This window comes from Myotis myotis, unplaced genomic scaffold (genome assembly GCF_014108235.1).
Source record: "Myotis myotis isolate mMyoMyo1 unplaced genomic scaffold, mMyoMyo1.p scaffold_m19_p_8, whole genome shotgun sequence".
NCBI classification, from domain to species: Eukaryota; Metazoa; Chordata; class Mammalia; order Chiroptera; family Vespertilionidae; genus Myotis; species Myotis myotis.
Window position 1 is genome coordinate 45,579,647 of NW_023416390.1, and position 17,524 is coordinate 45,597,170.

Here is a 17,524-nt window from a genome sequence, read left to right on the forward strand (position 1 = left end):
CTAAGGCTTAGGAAGAGCCGCACTCAAGGGGCCAAAGAGCTGCATGTGGCTCTCGAGCTGCAGTTTGCCGACCACGGCTCTAGGGTAAACCTTGCATTATTGAAGTGCATATAAAAGTCAAATGGAATTTTCTTGGCACCATTTTTTTCTCACCAGAAAACCAAAAATAAGTAAAGAATCAACATTATCAATTAAAAAAAATTTTTAATGGGGAAGACCAAAATGTCTTTCAGAAAGAACCCAACTATATTAAATACACACACACACACACACACACACACACACACATAAATATGTTTTAACATGATTGCTCTCACTCAGCTTTCATATGAAGAAGTTGATGAAAAGTCCTTTTATATTAAAACAAATCTAAATTATCCTTATCATTCCTTCTCAAGTCATCAAAACAGTGATCACTGAGGAATAGACAGCATCAGGCTTACCATTTAGTTCTTCAAGCTCTAGTTCAGGAGAGTTAATATAATACAGATCACAAAGACGCCTAGCACTTTCATAGCCATCTAGTGTGAATCAAAACAACAACAAAAAAGCATTAAATAAATTTACATCTGTTTCATGCATTAAGGTGGCAATAGGACTGACAAATGAAATTTTCAAACTTTTTATAGAAGAAAATATACTTTAAAAATCTTAGTTTTTAAATATGACATGACAAAGCCTAATAGCCATAAAGGAGAAATGACAGATACTATACCAAAAAAACAAGAAGCAAAACCCACATCTATATAAAAGCCTAAGAGACTGAACAACCGAACGATGGGTCGACCAGTCGCTATGATGCACACTGACCACCAGGGGACAGTCGCTCAACGCACAGGATCGGGCTCCCTCCTATCTGAATCGGCCAGTGGGGATCAGGCTGAAACCAGCTATCCAACATCCCCCAAGGGGTCCCGGATTGCCAGAGGGCACAGGCCAGGCCAAGTGGCCTCTAGTATGTGGTATAAACAGAAAAAAGTGTGGAAAGATGCAAACCAATTATAAATTATGGCTCCTAGATAGGGAATTAGAAAGGGGAAAGAGGCTTAACATTTTTGAAGTGAAACAGATACCCACATAGTATCACCATACTTTACCTAACAGAGCATTGGATAAGCAAATATCCTGTACATAAAGCACAATTAACATTATAAACCCATATATTCACTCCTAACATTTTTACTCAGGATATAAGTAGCTGTTTTAATAGCGAGAACTAGCACTCAACAATTTTGATTCCTACATCCTTTCTGAAAGGAGAAATGTAAGTATTTACCTTGAATAACTTCAACTACATTGCAGTTTGGGTTTATGCTTCCAATGTGTTTCCGGTGAGATGGGCTTCCCTTGTCTTTCCCACCAAACAATAAGGCTGTTAAGAAATGAAACATCAGAGACAAATAAAACAAACTAAAATATCAAAGCCCATTTCCAGATTTGAAAACTGTTTCTCTAAGTGGTACTTGAACAATAGAACAAACATTTTTCTTAAACATAAACACAGTATTTTTACATTCAATAAAAACACCTCCTTTGTATAGCAGTCTATTTACTTTTCTTAATACATAAAAAAGTAAAATTAAACATTTTCCTTAAAGGGAAGTGTTCTAAATAATTTAAAATATACCAATATACTTTATTTAGCTTCTTTTCTTGACTTCCAGACACTTACAGTGCTGATTGAGTAACATTCTAATTGAAATTCGACTCATGAAGAAGCGATCCAAAAAGTACTGAACATTCTGGCTGGTGACGGGATCCACCCCGAAGCTCTCCTTGTATTCAATCACACCCTGAGCCATGGTGGGAATCACGTCATTGTGTCGGTTCCTGATCCGTATCACGGTATCTGTAAAGCTAAACAAACCTGTCTCTCAATACAGCCAAGTATTTTGACAAGTGAATTTAATACTAAAGTCTAAGTTTAACCAACTACACTAGGCAAGCAATCCCTAATTCAGCAAAAGAAGCCTCAGTGCATGTTGTCCTACACTTCTGTAAATATATTTCAGATCATTAAATATACTGAGTCTGTGACAGTGTAAGAACCTCCAAAATAAAACGTTTGAAATTTCTTGAAAGTCTTAAAAGTAAGGCTGCAACAAAACATAATCCTAAAATACTATGGTTTTCCTTTAACCATTGTCAACTGGGGTCATCTGAGCACTCGCTATGAGGACAGTATGCAGGGACATTCAGTCTAAGAGAAGACAGAGCACTTGCTTCTAGGGAACACATGCTCTGTAAGGAATGAAGATGAATGAGCCAATAAAGCCTGTCTGCTTTGGAACTAGTCCCTGGGGCTCAAAGAGAGAAAGAACCACTTAGAACAGAAAAGTAGGAAAGAATTCTAATTTCACTCATCCTATAAGTTTAAAAATGGGAGAGGAAAAGTCAACTGTTATGTGAAAAGAAAAATTTTCAAATCATCTGGCCTTCCCATTTCTGTCGTTTAGAAGACATTCTTGCATGGATAATTTAAAGAACTAAATAAAAGAGAAAAGGAGTCTTAATTAGGAAGTAATAAAATCCATTTTGTAACATACCCATCAGAATTTACACTTTCGAATGAGTGCTTTCCCATTCAAAGTCATCATCTTGAGTACTATTAACTGATTCCAATGATGCTCTCACAACTCAAAACACTTTTGAAATTCCTAGTTTGTAATTAGCTTCAAAACCAAACTGTTAATCCAAAATACAAACAAGAAAACTCCTCAAAAAAAGCAAACATCTCATCACTTCTAGTCACCCCTTTATTAGTTTATTTCACCCTTCCCTCTTTATTTTATTTTTTTTAATCCTCACCTAAGGATACATTCTCCATTGATTTTTTTAGAGAGAGTAGAAAGGAGAGAGAGGATGGGGAGGGAGAGAGAGAGAGAAACATTGATGTGAGAGAAACACAGTGATTGGTTGCCTCCTGCTCATGCCCAGACTGGGGCTGGGGATTGAACCTTCAACGGAGGTTTGTGCCTTTGGCCAGGAATCAAACCAGAGACCCTTCAGTCCATGGGCTGATGCTCTAACCACTGAGCAACTGACTAGGGCATCACCTTTCTCTCCTTTTTAAAAATACAAAACAGTATTATTCCGCTTAACTCATCTGAATGACTGTTTCCAGAAGGTTCAATAACATAATCCATGTAACATAAAAGTAACATAATGTTTACTTTTAAGACTACCTGTGTCCAAATCTGGGCCCCACCATTTGCTAGCTATTTGACCTTTATGCTACCTTAAATTAATCTCTTTGCACAGAAAGTAGTATCTCAACTAACTTGCTTTAAAGATTAAATATCATTCATGCAAAATGTGCTCCATAAGTAGGCACAGAGTACATCCTGATGTTATTTTCAGACCAAAATCATAAAACTGAAGCTTTAAAAATGAAGTGTTGCCATCACCTTTACAGACAGTCAAAGAAATGTATTAAAGACTGAGGACAACAAAAGAGGTGGTCTCCAACTTTTGACCAACAGCCATTGGAATAAGCAGGTAACTGCCTGAGGGGACTACTTGGGTTTGCCCGTTCTGATATGTTGGTCATATTACTTACATTATCTTACAGACAACAGGTCATAAACCAGAGACCCACAGACATTTTTTGAAGGCCTTCAGTATTTTTAAAATTTTTTAACTAGTTGTCTATCATTCAAAATTGGGAGATTTTACATTAAAAATCTAGATGTGTGCCTGGTGTGGCTCTGTAGTTAGAGCACTGGCCCATGCCCCGAAGTGTTGCTGGTTCGATTACCAGGCAAAGACACATACCTGAGTTGCAGGTTTGATCCCCAGCCCAGTCCGGAGTATGCGGGAGGCCACCAAAAAAAGTGTCTCTCATCTCTCATCTCTCATCTCTCATCTGTCATCTGTCATCTGTCATCTGTCATCTCTCTCTCTCTCTCTCTCTCCCATCCCTCTCTTCCACCACTCTCTCTAAGAATCAATGGAAAAAATATCATCTGGGGAAGAGTAACAAAAAAATCTAGACTTGTGACTTTTCTTTAAACACACAAAAACCTTAAATGATCTGGGTGGCGTTTTGGTATGGCAATGATGGGCTGGAGCTGAGGGTGGCTGTCCTTTAGATGCATGCGCTCTCCAGGTGAAAAGTCCTCACCTTCCATCAGGCGGCACTGAGGCCACATCTAGATATCTGTTGACCACCACACTTGAGCTGTGTTTTTTCTTACACTAGAGATCAGAGGAGCATGAAGCATTTCTTATTCCCAGTACAATCTCCTGCTTTATGTTACCTGCCTTGCCCATATGGGCTGCTTTAGATAAATATACTGCCACATGTTCCACTACAGTGGGAAACTAAAAGTTAATCAATTTATATTTTTATATGATGTTTAAAGGGTACAAAAATTATGTTCAGAATTAGGTCAAGATAGTATACTTACTCATAAATAGCTTTAGCATCTTCAGCACTTTTGTCCTTAAAATCAAGAAGTTCCTGAAGACTCTGGATATACCTAAAATACAAATCAACAGGGTAAACTTGTTCTTTCACACTTTGAAAGTTCAATATTGTGAAAATGCTCAAAAGGGATTTTTAACATTTCTTATTTTTTAATTTAGTATAGTGCTCTAAATTATGGTTGAAGTGAGATTTTTATACATAATCACATTTGAGCAAAGTTCCTGGCACAAACTAGCAGGATGTGCACATTTTCTCCTAAAAGCATAAGTTAAATTTGACTGAAGAACTAAGATTTCCTACCTCTTCTATTTTTTTAAACTTCTATACTCTAAAATAGCTATCTTTAATAAAGAGCTTCTTTAATTTTTTTATTCATTTTTTCAGAGAGAGACGGAGAGGGATAGAGAGATAGAAACAGCAATGAGAGAGGAACATCAATCAGCTGCCTCCTACATGCCCCCTACTGGGGATCGAGCCTGCAAACCCAACATGGAATCAAACTAGGAATCGAACTAGTGATTCTTGGTTCATGGGTTGACACAACCACTGAGCCACACCAGCCGAGCTAAAATAGCTTTTAAACTTCCTAAACTTACCACTGTAAATTACAGTATAAATGATGATTGTCATGAGAACTGTGTTTATAACCAATACCTATGTGATCATGGGCAAATGCCTTGTCTTAGCCTCAGTAAAATGCAGAGCCCAGTCTATCTTGGCCTAAGAGTCTAACTTAAAGGTCTGTGTTTTAAACCTTAATTTTAGATGTTCATGTCCAATCAACAAATATTTGTTAAAAGCCTACAATTTATACCACCTAGTTCTTTTAAACAGAACTGAACAAAAACAAAAGTCATGAGAATGTAGGTTTTAATTTATCTAACATCTCAAGGTAGTAAATTACTTGTTAAGGAAGGAGCCAAATAAAGGAAGTCCAAATGACTTTCTCAAGGTCATACCACCAAGCACAAAGGCAGTGCAGGGCCAGAGCTAAAACAGCCCGCTATCGTTCAATGACCTTCATGAGTATAAGGTCTGTTTAACTGCCCTAACTCAGCAGATGTGGGGAGAGGAGTGGGGAGGAGGGAATTAAAGGGTTTATAAAATCTGCAAATCCATACGTTGGTTTGGAAAGCTGTTGTTGACAAACAACTTGCCTCTCTACATTCCAGAGTTAAGTGACTCTGATACCGGCAGGTTTCCGTTAACTATTAATTTTCTCTTCATTGTCAAGAAAAACTGTGCTCTTTTATTCACGAGAGATCTGAATACTCACAACATGTTAGGCACAGATCAGATTTTAAATTGCAACATATGCTATTTTTTAATGAAGAATTAAAAAAACACACACAGGAATAAGCTTCCAGAGAAAAGTATCTTCTCTTTCACTTATTATTTAAAATTGATGTTAGATCAGCTTCTTGCACAAACTGTACTGCCTACAAAAGGAAAGCAAGGATCTCCATGAATCATTATCGGGAAATGTCTTGCAGCTAAATTTTTTTTCCAATTAAACTGAACTCTGACAGACTCTTTTGTTTGAAACGTTTAGTGATTAAGAGAACTATTAAGTTAATAACATTAACAAGGAAGGACGTATGTAGGTGGCCACATATGGTGTACACCCTTCATAACTCTTTTGTCATTTTTTGGAAGAGAGATAACTTCTAATTGTTTTTTAAATAAAAAAGATTTTAACTTGTGTGACTTATATACTTCAATAAAATAAATTCAGTTTATAATAATATATGCACTTTTTAATACATTTCATTTTTCTGGCTGCAGCATAGTATAGTAGAAACAAAGAAATCCAGGTTTGAATCCCAGTTCCAGTACTAGGCAAAAAAAAAACTTCATCTGTTGGAACCTGTTTCGTCACCTGTAAAATGGAGATAATAATGACTACTCGGCAGGGTGTGGAAAGGATTAAAGGTGCTGTATATAAATTCCTCACTTCAACAAATGGCATATATTATTATCACATCCCTGCAGACTGAATAACATAAATCTTAAGCTTAGTGTCTGCATTTCTGTGCAGTTCTGATTGTTTTTCTCAAAACCAAGGAGTGGTAGCACCAGGACTCTACTAAAGAGCAACCTTAAGATTCTACTAAAGAGTGAAAAAAAAAAGGATTTATTTGCTTTAACTTGAGTTTAGTCCACAACCCCACTGAAATTGCAAACACGGGACTCTTACCAGCTTTGTACCAGCTGAACTGATGGCGTCCTGAGAAGATTATCTGGGAGAAGACTTATTTCTTTCATTATATTTGCCAATCTAACAGGCAACTCTTGCCGCAGGAACATAAATGAGGTCTTTTCACAAGCATTCACAGATCCTGAAACCAGACACGGTGGGAACAGCAGTAAGTGGAAGCCATAAGGCAGCAGAAGCCAAGAGGCAGGGAGAAACACAGAGGGAGTTATTCGGCCAGAAACATCGGAGGGGTAGCATCACCATAATGACAGGGTAAGGAAAGGCGGGCGAGGGATGAGATAGCCCGTCTCTAGGGCATCCGGAATAAACCTTCCAATTCCTGACATTCCAATTGCTATGTAGAGCAAGGAAGAAACTTTCCTGTCTCCATTATTTGCATCCTTACTGTAATTTCCTGTCTTAGAACGAATGCAACCTGAGCAAGTCCGAGCAAGGTGAGGAGTCTAATTAACAGGACCTGCAAAGCCTCCCCTATATAAACTGCTGCCGCCATCATTTACAGCATGCTTCCTAAGTCTTGGTTTATGAGAAGTGAATACCTGTCTAAGGAACAGAAAATCTTGTCAGACGCACAGGAACCACTATACTAATTAGAAAAATTCTGTCATGTGCATGGGAACCACTATACTAATTACTATAACCAAAGGGTAGATGTAGAGAATTGCTTTCAGGCAACAAAGAGCAAAAACATACCAATGCCTGTTCAGCAACCACCTTCCAGTGTCTCCCCCAGCAGGTCCTATTCAATTGTCTAATGCCAGGAAAGCAGCCTGCTCATTCCTCCACTCCTCTACCAGGGAACTAAGCAGGCCCACTGTAGAACGTCCCCTGGCAAGCAGTTCCATTTTAAATGAAACTGAAGAGTTAGATCACGTCAGCAATGCATTTGAAAGTCACTAATTTAATCTTGCTATCTCCGCAAGAGACGACCTTAGCAGAAATTAGATTGTCAACAGCAGGAACAATGGTATTAAAAGAAAACGTTTTCTTGTGAAAGTTGAAAGGTATACTTGTAAACAAGGCCAACTTGACCCCTTAAACACACTAGGGACATTTTAATATAAAAACAAAATCCGAGGACGTGAGCCCCCAAAAGTTGCCCCTGTAAACCACAACTTTGAGATAAAGTTGCCGGCCATGCTGGTATCTTTCAAGCCCACTAGTGATCCGTTCACGGCCTAACAGCACTCACAATGCAGGAGATAACTGTTTTACTTAAATTTTAGGACTTCATTAGCGTGTATCAGAGTTTTTTCCCTTTTCCCCTCAACATCCCCATAATGAGAAGTCAAAGAGCCTAACTTTGCAATTCTTCTGTAATCTGTTGTATCCTTTCTAGAAAACAAATAAAACAAACAAACAAAAAACCACCCAGCACCCAGCAGAGAAAGAGGAAGGCGGCAGTCGCTTCCAGGGGGTGAACTGTGCATCTTGCACTCGTGCACTTCACACGTGCTCAGGACTTACTTGCTGCTGATGACATGAACAGGCTATTGGTGGAAACACGCAAGCCAGTGACAAGGAAAACATTCCATGAGACACGGGGCCAGTTATAACCTGCTTCCCCTACCGTCAGGCCAGTTTTATGCAGTCATCATACAAAACTGGGCATGTATCCTCACTCTGCACTGTGCGCCACGACCCCCGGGGGTGTCCTCTCCCAGAAGCCCGGCTCGGGCAGGGGCCTGGCCGCCGGCGCGGACCTGCACACGTGCGCTGCCGGCCGGGCGGCCGTACGGCCGGGCCCTTCGGGTTTTCAACAATCACCATAACAAGGCACACGCCCCGGTTCTGGATCCGACCTGCGGGCCCAGCACCTGAGCGTCAGGACCCGCCCCGAGGGAGGAAGGAAGCCCCGAAGGCGCTGGGGCGGGGTCGGGGGAGGGGGGGGGAACCGGGGGTGCAGGAGCCGGGGTTTCCGAGGCGGCCGGGGCCGCGCACAAAGGCCCGAGGCCGAGCCGCACTCACCGAAGTCCAGGAACTGCTTCATGGAGAGCGGGGACGGCGAGAAGCGCGCGTAGAAGTCCACTTGGCCCGGGACGCCGCGCTCGGGCGCCGGGCCGGACGCGGAGGCCGAGTCCGAGGCGAGGCTGCGGCGGGCGCGCGGGCCCGGGCCGGCCGAGGCGGCTCCGCGCAGCAGCCGCGCCAGCCGCATGCCGAGCCCGCAGGGGAGCCGAGCCCGCGCGCCAGGCGGCCGCTCCGCTCGGGGCGGCGGGACGTGCGGGACGTGGCGAGCCGCGGGGGCGGGGCTCTGTCAGCAACTGTCACGCCGCGGCCGCCGCCCCCCGCGCCGCTGGGCCGGGTCCGGGGGAGGGAGGGAGGCGGGGAGCGCGCGGGGCGGCACCGGCGGGCGCGGGGCCGGCGGCGGGAGGCCGCTGGGCGCCTCCTCGGCTGCGGGCCGGTCCCAGCGCCTCCGGGAAAGCCGGCGAGGCGGGGGCGCTGAGTCGTCCCGGCGGCGTGGTGCGCCCCCTTCCCGCGCCCTTTGGGGACAGAGCCCACCTTCCTGCTGCCTCTGCCTCTGCCTCTGCCCGGAGGCTCGGGGACGGGCCTGCGCGGGGTCCTGCTGGGAGTGGGGTCCAGAAAGCCTCCCCTGCGATGCCAGCCCCACCTTTACCGGAGGAGAAACAGACCCAGAGAGCGTCAGGAGCCGCGCCGGCCGAGCAGGGGCACATGCAGACGAACGGTGAGCCCTGGGAGTGTGGCCCTCAACGCAGCAGTGACAGCAGCCCCGGAGAACGTCACTGGCAGGCCACCTGGAGCCTGTGCACTCCCGGCACAGTCGGCAGTGCATGCAAAGGGCCCCTGCGCTCAACTGCCCGTCTCTGTACCTGTCATCGGAGGGTCGCCACCTTTTCCAGATTTCTAAATAGTGAATTTAAGACTGGACAGCTTCTAAGGTTGGTTTAGTCTCATGGACAGAGCTGCAAAGGATACAGTGAAAAGCACTGCTGTCCCTTCTCTCCACTGCTGCTTCCCCATTTACCCACCCCCAGTGCTTTATGGTATGTCTCAGATGCAACAAAATTACTTCTCCATGGGTGTGAGATGTATCAATTTATATATACATATATATTTTTTAACTTGAAAATAAAAATTCAAATGAGAGGCAACAAGCATTTGAAATCACACACACAAAAATAAATATTCCAAAAGCACTGATTCCAGCAGACACCCGAACAGCGTTCTGATTGTGGAGTGAAGGCAGAGGGCTTATGAGAAAAAAAGGGGAAATACATGGGTAAAAGGAATTTCTACTGGTACTAATAAAACGAAGTCATTTTTCAGATATGCATGGCTCTTTACTGATTATAAAGAATGGCTTCAATTATCGGTCCTTGTCGTCGGAAGCCTGTTTTCCTGTTAGCTTTACAAACAGTTGTTTGGAGAACAGAGCTGCTCTGGCCCACTGTAAAGGTTATTTTGCCCAGTTCAAACATTCCAAAGGCTCAAGGAGTAAGACAAAGCAGTTGTTCTGGAATGGCTGCCGAGACAGATATATAGTCTATGTTTATGGTATAGAATAGCAATTCACTCCTCTATGGTGGTCAGATCTTCAGTTGTAGAAACTACGTCTAAAGAATGAGATGAAAGTCTCTTTTTAGGGTGTATTAGACCCACAAGTTTAGCTTGAAGAATATTGACCACTTGGAAACAAGGGTAGATAGTTGAGGGGATGGGGTGGAAGCAGAACTGAACATATTCTCTGAGAGTGTTGCCTCTAGCAATTTTTTCTTTTTCAGATTTCTGTTAACATGGTAGTTAAGACTTTGATAAAAATACCTTAGAGGAAGCAGTATGAACATAAGACTATGATATGTAGAGAAAGTAATGAGGTAGGAGGAATTATCTCGTTTATATGTTTGCTGCCTCACTAACCATATTCTGTACCTCCCCCCTCTGGCCGGCTTTCATCCATTCTATGAATATTTGTTGAATGCCTACTAATGTGCTAAGTAATTACTAAGTAATGTTCTATCTACATAGTTGGGAATAAAGCCGCATGCAATTCAGATAGGCTCCCTTTCAGATATTCCTGCTCTTACAAACATATACGATAGGGACCAACCTGGTACAATTTTATACCATATCTTCCAATATTAGAGAGCCTGCTCTGTGAAAGAATGATTAAATTCATTCTTAGTGGTTCAGACAGCAGATAGAGAACTTGTGGGTGGAAACTTAGAAAGAGATCTGACTCACAAGAAAAAACGTTCAATGGTCACAATCAATGGACTGTGGAATGGGCAGCTTTAGAGAAAGACGGGGTTCTTGTCAATGACCATTAGCCTCTAGACAACAGTTTTATAAGGACAGTGCAGAGAGGATTATGGGGAAGCAATATAGTACAATGAAAAGAACTTGGGTTCTGATTTTAGGTCCTGGCCCTGCCATGTAATGGCTGTGTGACCTTGAATGTGTTCCTTAGCCTCTTTGAGCCTCAGTCTCCTTACCTAAAAAGGCAGAATAGCCCTGGCCGGTGTTCCCGGTGGTTAGAGCATCAGCCTGCGCACCAAAGGGTCACAGATTCTATCCCTGGCCCCAGATGGGATGCCTGCAGAGGCCTGCAGGAGTCAACCAATCTCTCTCTCTCTCTCTCCTTCTCCCATCCTCCCTCCCCCTTCCACTCTCTCTAAAAATCAATGGGAAAAAAATATTTTTGGATGAGGGTTAACAACATAAATAAAAAATAAAGAGGGAGGATACTACCTGAGTCAGAGTGTCTGTGACCTAGATGGTGTAGCACAATGCCCAGGACATTCTAGCGCTGCTCGCTAAAGGGCATCTGTTTTTTATCATTATTGCTCTGTTTTTTTAAAAATATATTTTTATTGATTTTTAGAGAGAGGAAGGGAGATGGAGAGAGAGAAACATGGATTGGCTGCCTCCTTTATGCTTCCTACTGGGGATCGAGCCCGTAACCTGGCCATGTGCCCTGACTGGGAATCGCACTGGCCACCTCTTGGTACATGGGACGATGCTCAACCTACTGAGTCACACCAGACAGGATGCTGTGTGTTTTTAAAATTATTTCCTTGTTAGGATTTCCTTGTCAGAACCACTCACACGTTTGGCCTGAAGCCAACTTTACCAAAGGTTTGGGAGGAAACAATGTGAAATTGAATATTAGACATCCTTAAATTTGTCCCTCAGCCATTTCCGCAACTCTGTTCCAGCCTTCCTTCATGTTGCCTTCCTCTTTTCTTCTTTTCTTCCTTCCAGACCTCTCCCTGAGCTCCAAATGCTTCTCACACCATGATGCATAGTAATATTCAACTCCCTCAACCTCTGTGTACAACTCTGAGCAACCCTGTTTGCTTTCTACCTGAACATGTCCAGGTGCTCAGCTAAACATTAACTTGTGTGGAAGCACAAAAGCCCAACAGAAACCTTGAAATTTATTTTAGCAAGGTTATTCTCCTAGAAGCCAGTCCAACTGTTTTATAACATGTATTTCTTTTCATCCAGAGTATCTTCACAAATTCCCACCCAATATACAGAGAATGGGTATATGAGAACATATATAATATGGCATCAATTTTTTTCTTTTTGATCAAAGCCTTAGGGCCCGAAGCTGGAGAGAACATTGGATTTTTTTCAGATATCTGTTAACATGGCAGCCGTTAAGACTTCTGTAAAAGTATCTTACAGGGAGCACTATGGGCATAACACTGTAAGAGATGTAAAGAAAGTAATCCAAGGGTGATATCTCCTTTTTTGGGAAGATATCTCTTTTATATTATCTTTACTAAAGGGCTATATTATATCTATATTTAATTATGTAGCTATGAAGTACATGTTAAGACAATAAAAATCTTTATATGTAACACTAGAGCAGCGGTTCTCAACCTGTGGGTCGCGACCCCTGTGGGGGTCGAACGCCCCTTTCACAGGGGTAACCTAAGACCATCGGAAAACACATATATAATTACATATTGTTTTTGTGATTACTCACTATGCTTTAATTATGTTCAATTTTTAACAATGAAATCGGGGTCACCACAACATGAGGAACTGTATTAAAGGGTCGCGGCATTAGGAAGGTTGAGAACCACTGCACTAGAGGCTCAGTGCAAGAAATTCGTGCACGGGTAGGGTCTTGAGCAGCTGCTGGCTGCCGTCCGGGACCTCTGAGGCCTCCCAGGCCTCCCTTCCCTCGGTTAGCCAGCTGGCCCCACCCCCTGGTCGAACTCCCAGTAGAACTCCTAGTCCATGGGGACAATTTGCATATTAGGTTTTTATTATATAGGATACCTGGGACAGATCCTCCTATTCACTGAGAATTTATCATCTTTGTTGGGCTGATTGGACTGAAGAGTAGAAAAAACAATGGAAAACAAGCTAGCTGTGTCACCCTGACTCCACTACCTTCTGGCTGCATAGGGCACAGAGTGAAACCAAGGGTCCTTATGACTTTGATTAAATTTAGTTTTAACTCATAGCTCTAGAAATCATCTCTCTCTCTCTCTCTCTCTTTTCTCCCTCTCTCCTCCCTCCCACCCCTTCAGAGACCTAGTCTTGACGTAAGTTGTGTTTCAGTTTCTGAGCCTTAATTGGAATGACCCCCTGCCTATTTTCCCATGAAACCAGAGGGCTGCTGGCAAAGACCTCAGAGCTGTCTTCAAGACCTAAAGAAATAATTCATTACCTCACCTCTGACCAGTCAGCTCCCAGCACAACCCCGAATCCCCTGGGGTCTTGTGATTTTGCCCTATATAATCTTTAACCTGCATACCATGGGGGAATCGGGCTTTTTAGCATTAGCTTCCCGTTCTCCTGGATGGCGCCATTTACAATAAAATAGCCAATATTTCTCCACTGCAGTTCTGTGTTTAGTGTTTGACTCTACTAGTGCCAAGTGAACTAACTTTCTGTTCTATAACTAGAAGACAAGAGGAGAAGAAAGTCATGATTTCTATTCCACTGCTCCCTTCTTGCCAGGCCATGATTTGTGTCCCTCTTAAGTGTGGCCACAGCTGCCTCCCTCTGACCAGGGAGCATTACATGTGGTACTGCTTTACCTCTGTTGTTTATTGGGGTGAGTGCTTCACCACCCCTGCTGTTTACCTCTGTAAATAGTTTACACCTCTGTAAATAGTTCCTTTTTTACCATTGTAATTAGCTAATTATTAATAATAGGAAATGGGAGGCCAGACATCATACGCATTGCCATTTGGGCAGCTTGACCAGGAAGCTGCAATTTCTCCCCAGGGAACCACGGCTCATTTCCACAGATAACTGGGGGAAGAGACCGACCCAACAAAGAGGAGATAGATGCATGTCCAGTAAAGTCAGATGACATAGGGAAGATGCTTGTCAATCTAGCCTGAGGAACCATGGATTGCCTGGAGGGGATGAGCCACTACAAGCCTGTGAAAACGTGGGGACACATAATCCACACACAAACAAAAACAATGCCCTGTATTCCACTGAAGCAACATTTCCCCCTGCATACATTTGCCTTCTTTCTTTAAGGAGCCCTGCCATTTGAGTTATTACTAGTGCAATGATGTGGAGGCCATCCTATTCACCAGGATTTGTCTTAGGGAAAACCGTATTTATCTGGAGTAAGTACTGCACTCTGACATGCTGCTGGGGATGAGAGACCCAATCCCCTGGGAAAGCTCAAGGAACAGCTGTGCAGGAAGCCCGGGAGGAACTCACTTTTCAGAGCAAAGGGGTAGGGGAGGTGGCGGAGAATTGCCAAGGCTGTTTCACAATGAGACACTCGCTGTAACCTTCAGTAAAGTTTACCAAAAAGAAGGAAAAGACTGTTGATACTGGACCTTTTATGCCTTTGTGCAAGTTGGTGAAAAGAATGGATTTTGCATTCTTTTGGAGAAGGGTAGCCGGTGGGGACAGCAGTTGTAAGAGAAGAGCCTGGGTCAGTGCTGAAGGTGCAAACCCCTCAGTATACAGTCTGGGACAGGAGGAACTCAGACTCAGACAAACTGGAATTGGTGATCTGAGCCTAGGTCTCTGAGGATCCAGGAGTCTCCTGCTGACTCTGAATTATACATCCCATCAGCAGAGTTCAAGTCCCCTTTTTAAAAGTTTGTTGGGTGGGGAGATGCACATGTCTATTTCATCTTCAGTTTCCCTTTATTTCTTCCATGTCATTTGTTCTTGAGTTCCTAGCTGCCCCTTCTGGGGTTCATTCATTCGTTAAGTGTCTCTTTAGAAATGCTATGTGCTGGACGTAGCATGTGGAGCATGATTTCCAGGTCCCTGCTCTCCTGGTGCTTCTGAGGGGAAGCAACAAGTAATAAATAAATATGTAGATTACGTCAGAGAGTGCTAAGCTATAAAGATAATAAGACAGAGCAATAGCTCTGTGGGGGGGGGGGGGGAAGTGGGCGCGATATGGAAGCTATTTACTGAGGAGGTCAGCAAAGGCCCCTCAGATTAGCACCTTCAGAGGCCCTAAGAGAAAAGGTGTCAGTGTGACCCTTCCCACCATGATCCTCAGAAAACCAACCATCCCTCTTCTAAAGAACAAAACAAAACAAAACAAAAAAATCCCTAAACTTGTTGGCCTTCATTCACTCATAATTCAGCATGTTAAAGAACAAAATTCAAGTGAGTAAATGTGGAGATCTAATTAGCTATGTCAAGTAATTCCTGAATCAGGCAACATCCCGCCTAGCACAAGAAGCGTGCTCCAAAGGGTAATAAATGAAGGTTTTCAGAGGAAGACTAGTGTATGGCAAGGGAGTTAGCAAAAGAAAGGTTTACAGTCATGCACTGCAGAAGGATGTTTCAGTCAACGGCCAGCAATGCTCCCATAAGACTATAATGGAGCTGAAAAATTCCTATTGCCTAATACCTAGTAACGTCATAGACTAGAGCAATACACTGTTCACATACTTGTGTGATGCTGGTATAAATAAACCTGCTGCACTTCCAGTCATATAAAAGTCTATCACATACAATTATGGATAGTGCCTAATACTTGATGATAATAAGTGACTGTTACTGATTTATATATTATACTAAACTTTTTAAAAATATATATTTTTATTGATTTCAGAGAAGAAGGGAGAGGGATAGAGAGATAGAAACATCAATGATGAGGGAGAATCATTGATTGGCTGCCTCCTGCATGCCCCACACTGGGGCTTGAGCCCGCAACCTGGGCATGTGCTCTGACTGGGAATTGAACTTCGACCTCCTCGTTCATAGGTCAAGCTCAACCACTGGGCCACACCGGCCGGGCTATACTAAACTTTTTATCATTAGAGTCCACTCTTCTATTTAGGAAAAAAGTTTGCTGTAAAACAGTATGCCATGTTCTACCTGCACAACCTCATACATCTCATGTTTACTGCATCTCTTGATGACATCATTTTATCTTGGGCTTGATATAATCTCGTGTTGTTTTGTACAGTAACATGCTATACAGGTTTTGTAGCCTAAAAGCAATAGACTATACCATCTAGGTTTGTGTACGTGCATCCAATGACGTTTGCACAACGATGAAATCTCTTGATGACACATTTCTCAGAATTATCTCTAGGACTATTTTTAGACCAGGACATCTTCTGTTGGAGGAAGGGAATGGCAAAGGTTTTGTTTTGTTTTTTTTATCATGCATACTGCCTCCTCTTTCTATGGGGAATAGAGACAGCCCACATGATAGGTTATCTCCGTGGTCGGCAAACTGTGGCTCGCGAGCCACATGCGGCTCTTTGGCCCCTAGAGTGTGGCTCTTCCTAAGCCTTAGGAGTACCCTAATTAAGTTAACAACAATGTACCTACCTATATAGTTTAAAAAAATTTGGCTCTCAAAAGAAATTTCAATCATTGTACTGTTGATATTTGGCTGTTGACTAATGAGTTTGCCGACCACCGTTATCTCATTGGTGTTGACCAGAAAATTCCAGACTGGGATTTAAGATTACATTTCTGGTGAAGGTTGAAACTGCAGTTAAGTCAGGTATTAAATCTAGGTTTGGTATCACGGCTCTAGCACAAGTGATGCCACTTTGGGCTTGCGGTTTTTCCTTTAACAACAGTAATCAATATGCCAGTGTGGGATGTTTTAGAGGACCTGTCTTGGGCCCCAACAATATGCACAAGGAATCATATCATTAAAACCTGTGTAAACATATCTATGAGCTCTTAACAAAATCAAATTCTAAGGAATAAGAAAGCATTATGTCATTGGAAATTTTTATTTCTTACTAGTTCATAAAAAATGCTGCATCTTAGAACTGATACGTGTATTAGATGTGTGAGTATGGTTCACTGTTCCTATCTGGAGTATAGAGGCTCCATGGCTTTTTGTTGTTGTTAATCCCACCCAAGGCTGTATTTTCCACTGGGTTGTGTGTGTGTGTGTGTGTGTGTGTGTGTGTGTGTGTGTGTGTGTTAAGAGAGAGTGGAGGTGGGGAGAGAGACAGATTGATGTGAGAGACACACATGGTTTGGTTGCCTCTCACACAGGCCCTGAACCTACTACACACCCTTGACTGGGAATTGAAACCAAGACCCTTTGGTGGGCAGGCAGATGCTCTAACCACTGAGAACACCAGCCAGGGCTGGGCTCCATGGCTTTGTTTAACCCTGTAAGACCCACATTAGGTTGTTGGGTTAAGATTTTAGGCAGCAAGTGGAAAACATCCCCCTTTCAGAGCTCTGTTCCCTTCCGTCTTTGCCTCCAAATGGGTACCTCTTGTTTGAGCTCATCGCCTTCACAGGACTGTGCTAAAAGCAGCAAGACGGCAGTCAACAGACACCAGCACCTGAGTCTTTTTCTACCCTTTCTCCTGGGCTGGATCACAGTCACCTTCCAAGGTATCACAGAGGATGGTGTTATTAGATGTTTTGCATAGCATAACAAGGAACACAGCACGGCAGCCTATAACATCTGACTTCCC

At 43.0% G+C, this 17,524-nt stretch overlaps 1 protein-coding gene across 5 annotated transcripts in view; it reads right to left on the reverse strand.

The window, feature by feature from the left end:
• The window catches only part of PDK1 (pyruvate dehydrogenase kinase 1), a 28,926-nt gene extending 20,054 nt beyond the window's left edge, over nt 1-8,872 (reverse strand). Inside the window, exons 1-6 of one of the 5 annotated variants that reach the window (XM_036318841.1) lie at nt 8,616-8,867; nt 6,627-6,768; nt 4,410-4,481; nt 1,673-1,857; nt 1,277-1,372; nt 444-521 (exon numbers count right to left, since the gene is read on the reverse strand). In XM_036318841.1, coding sequence (XP_036174734.1) covers nt 444-521; nt 1,277-1,372; nt 1,673-1,857; nt 4,410-4,481; nt 6,627-6,768; nt 8,616-8,802 — 760 coding nt within the window. In that variant the 5' untranslated portion in view covers nt 8,803-8,867. Of the gene's footprint in view, nt 1-443; nt 522-1,276; nt 1,373-1,672; nt 1,868-4,409; nt 4,482-6,626; nt 6,769-8,615 lie in introns of those variants that run through there. The other 4 variants (XM_036318844.1, XM_036318843.1, XM_036318842.1 and 1 more) reach the window with 4 other exon arrangements.
• Between the last annotated feature and the right edge of the window lie 8,652 nt (nt 8,873-17,524).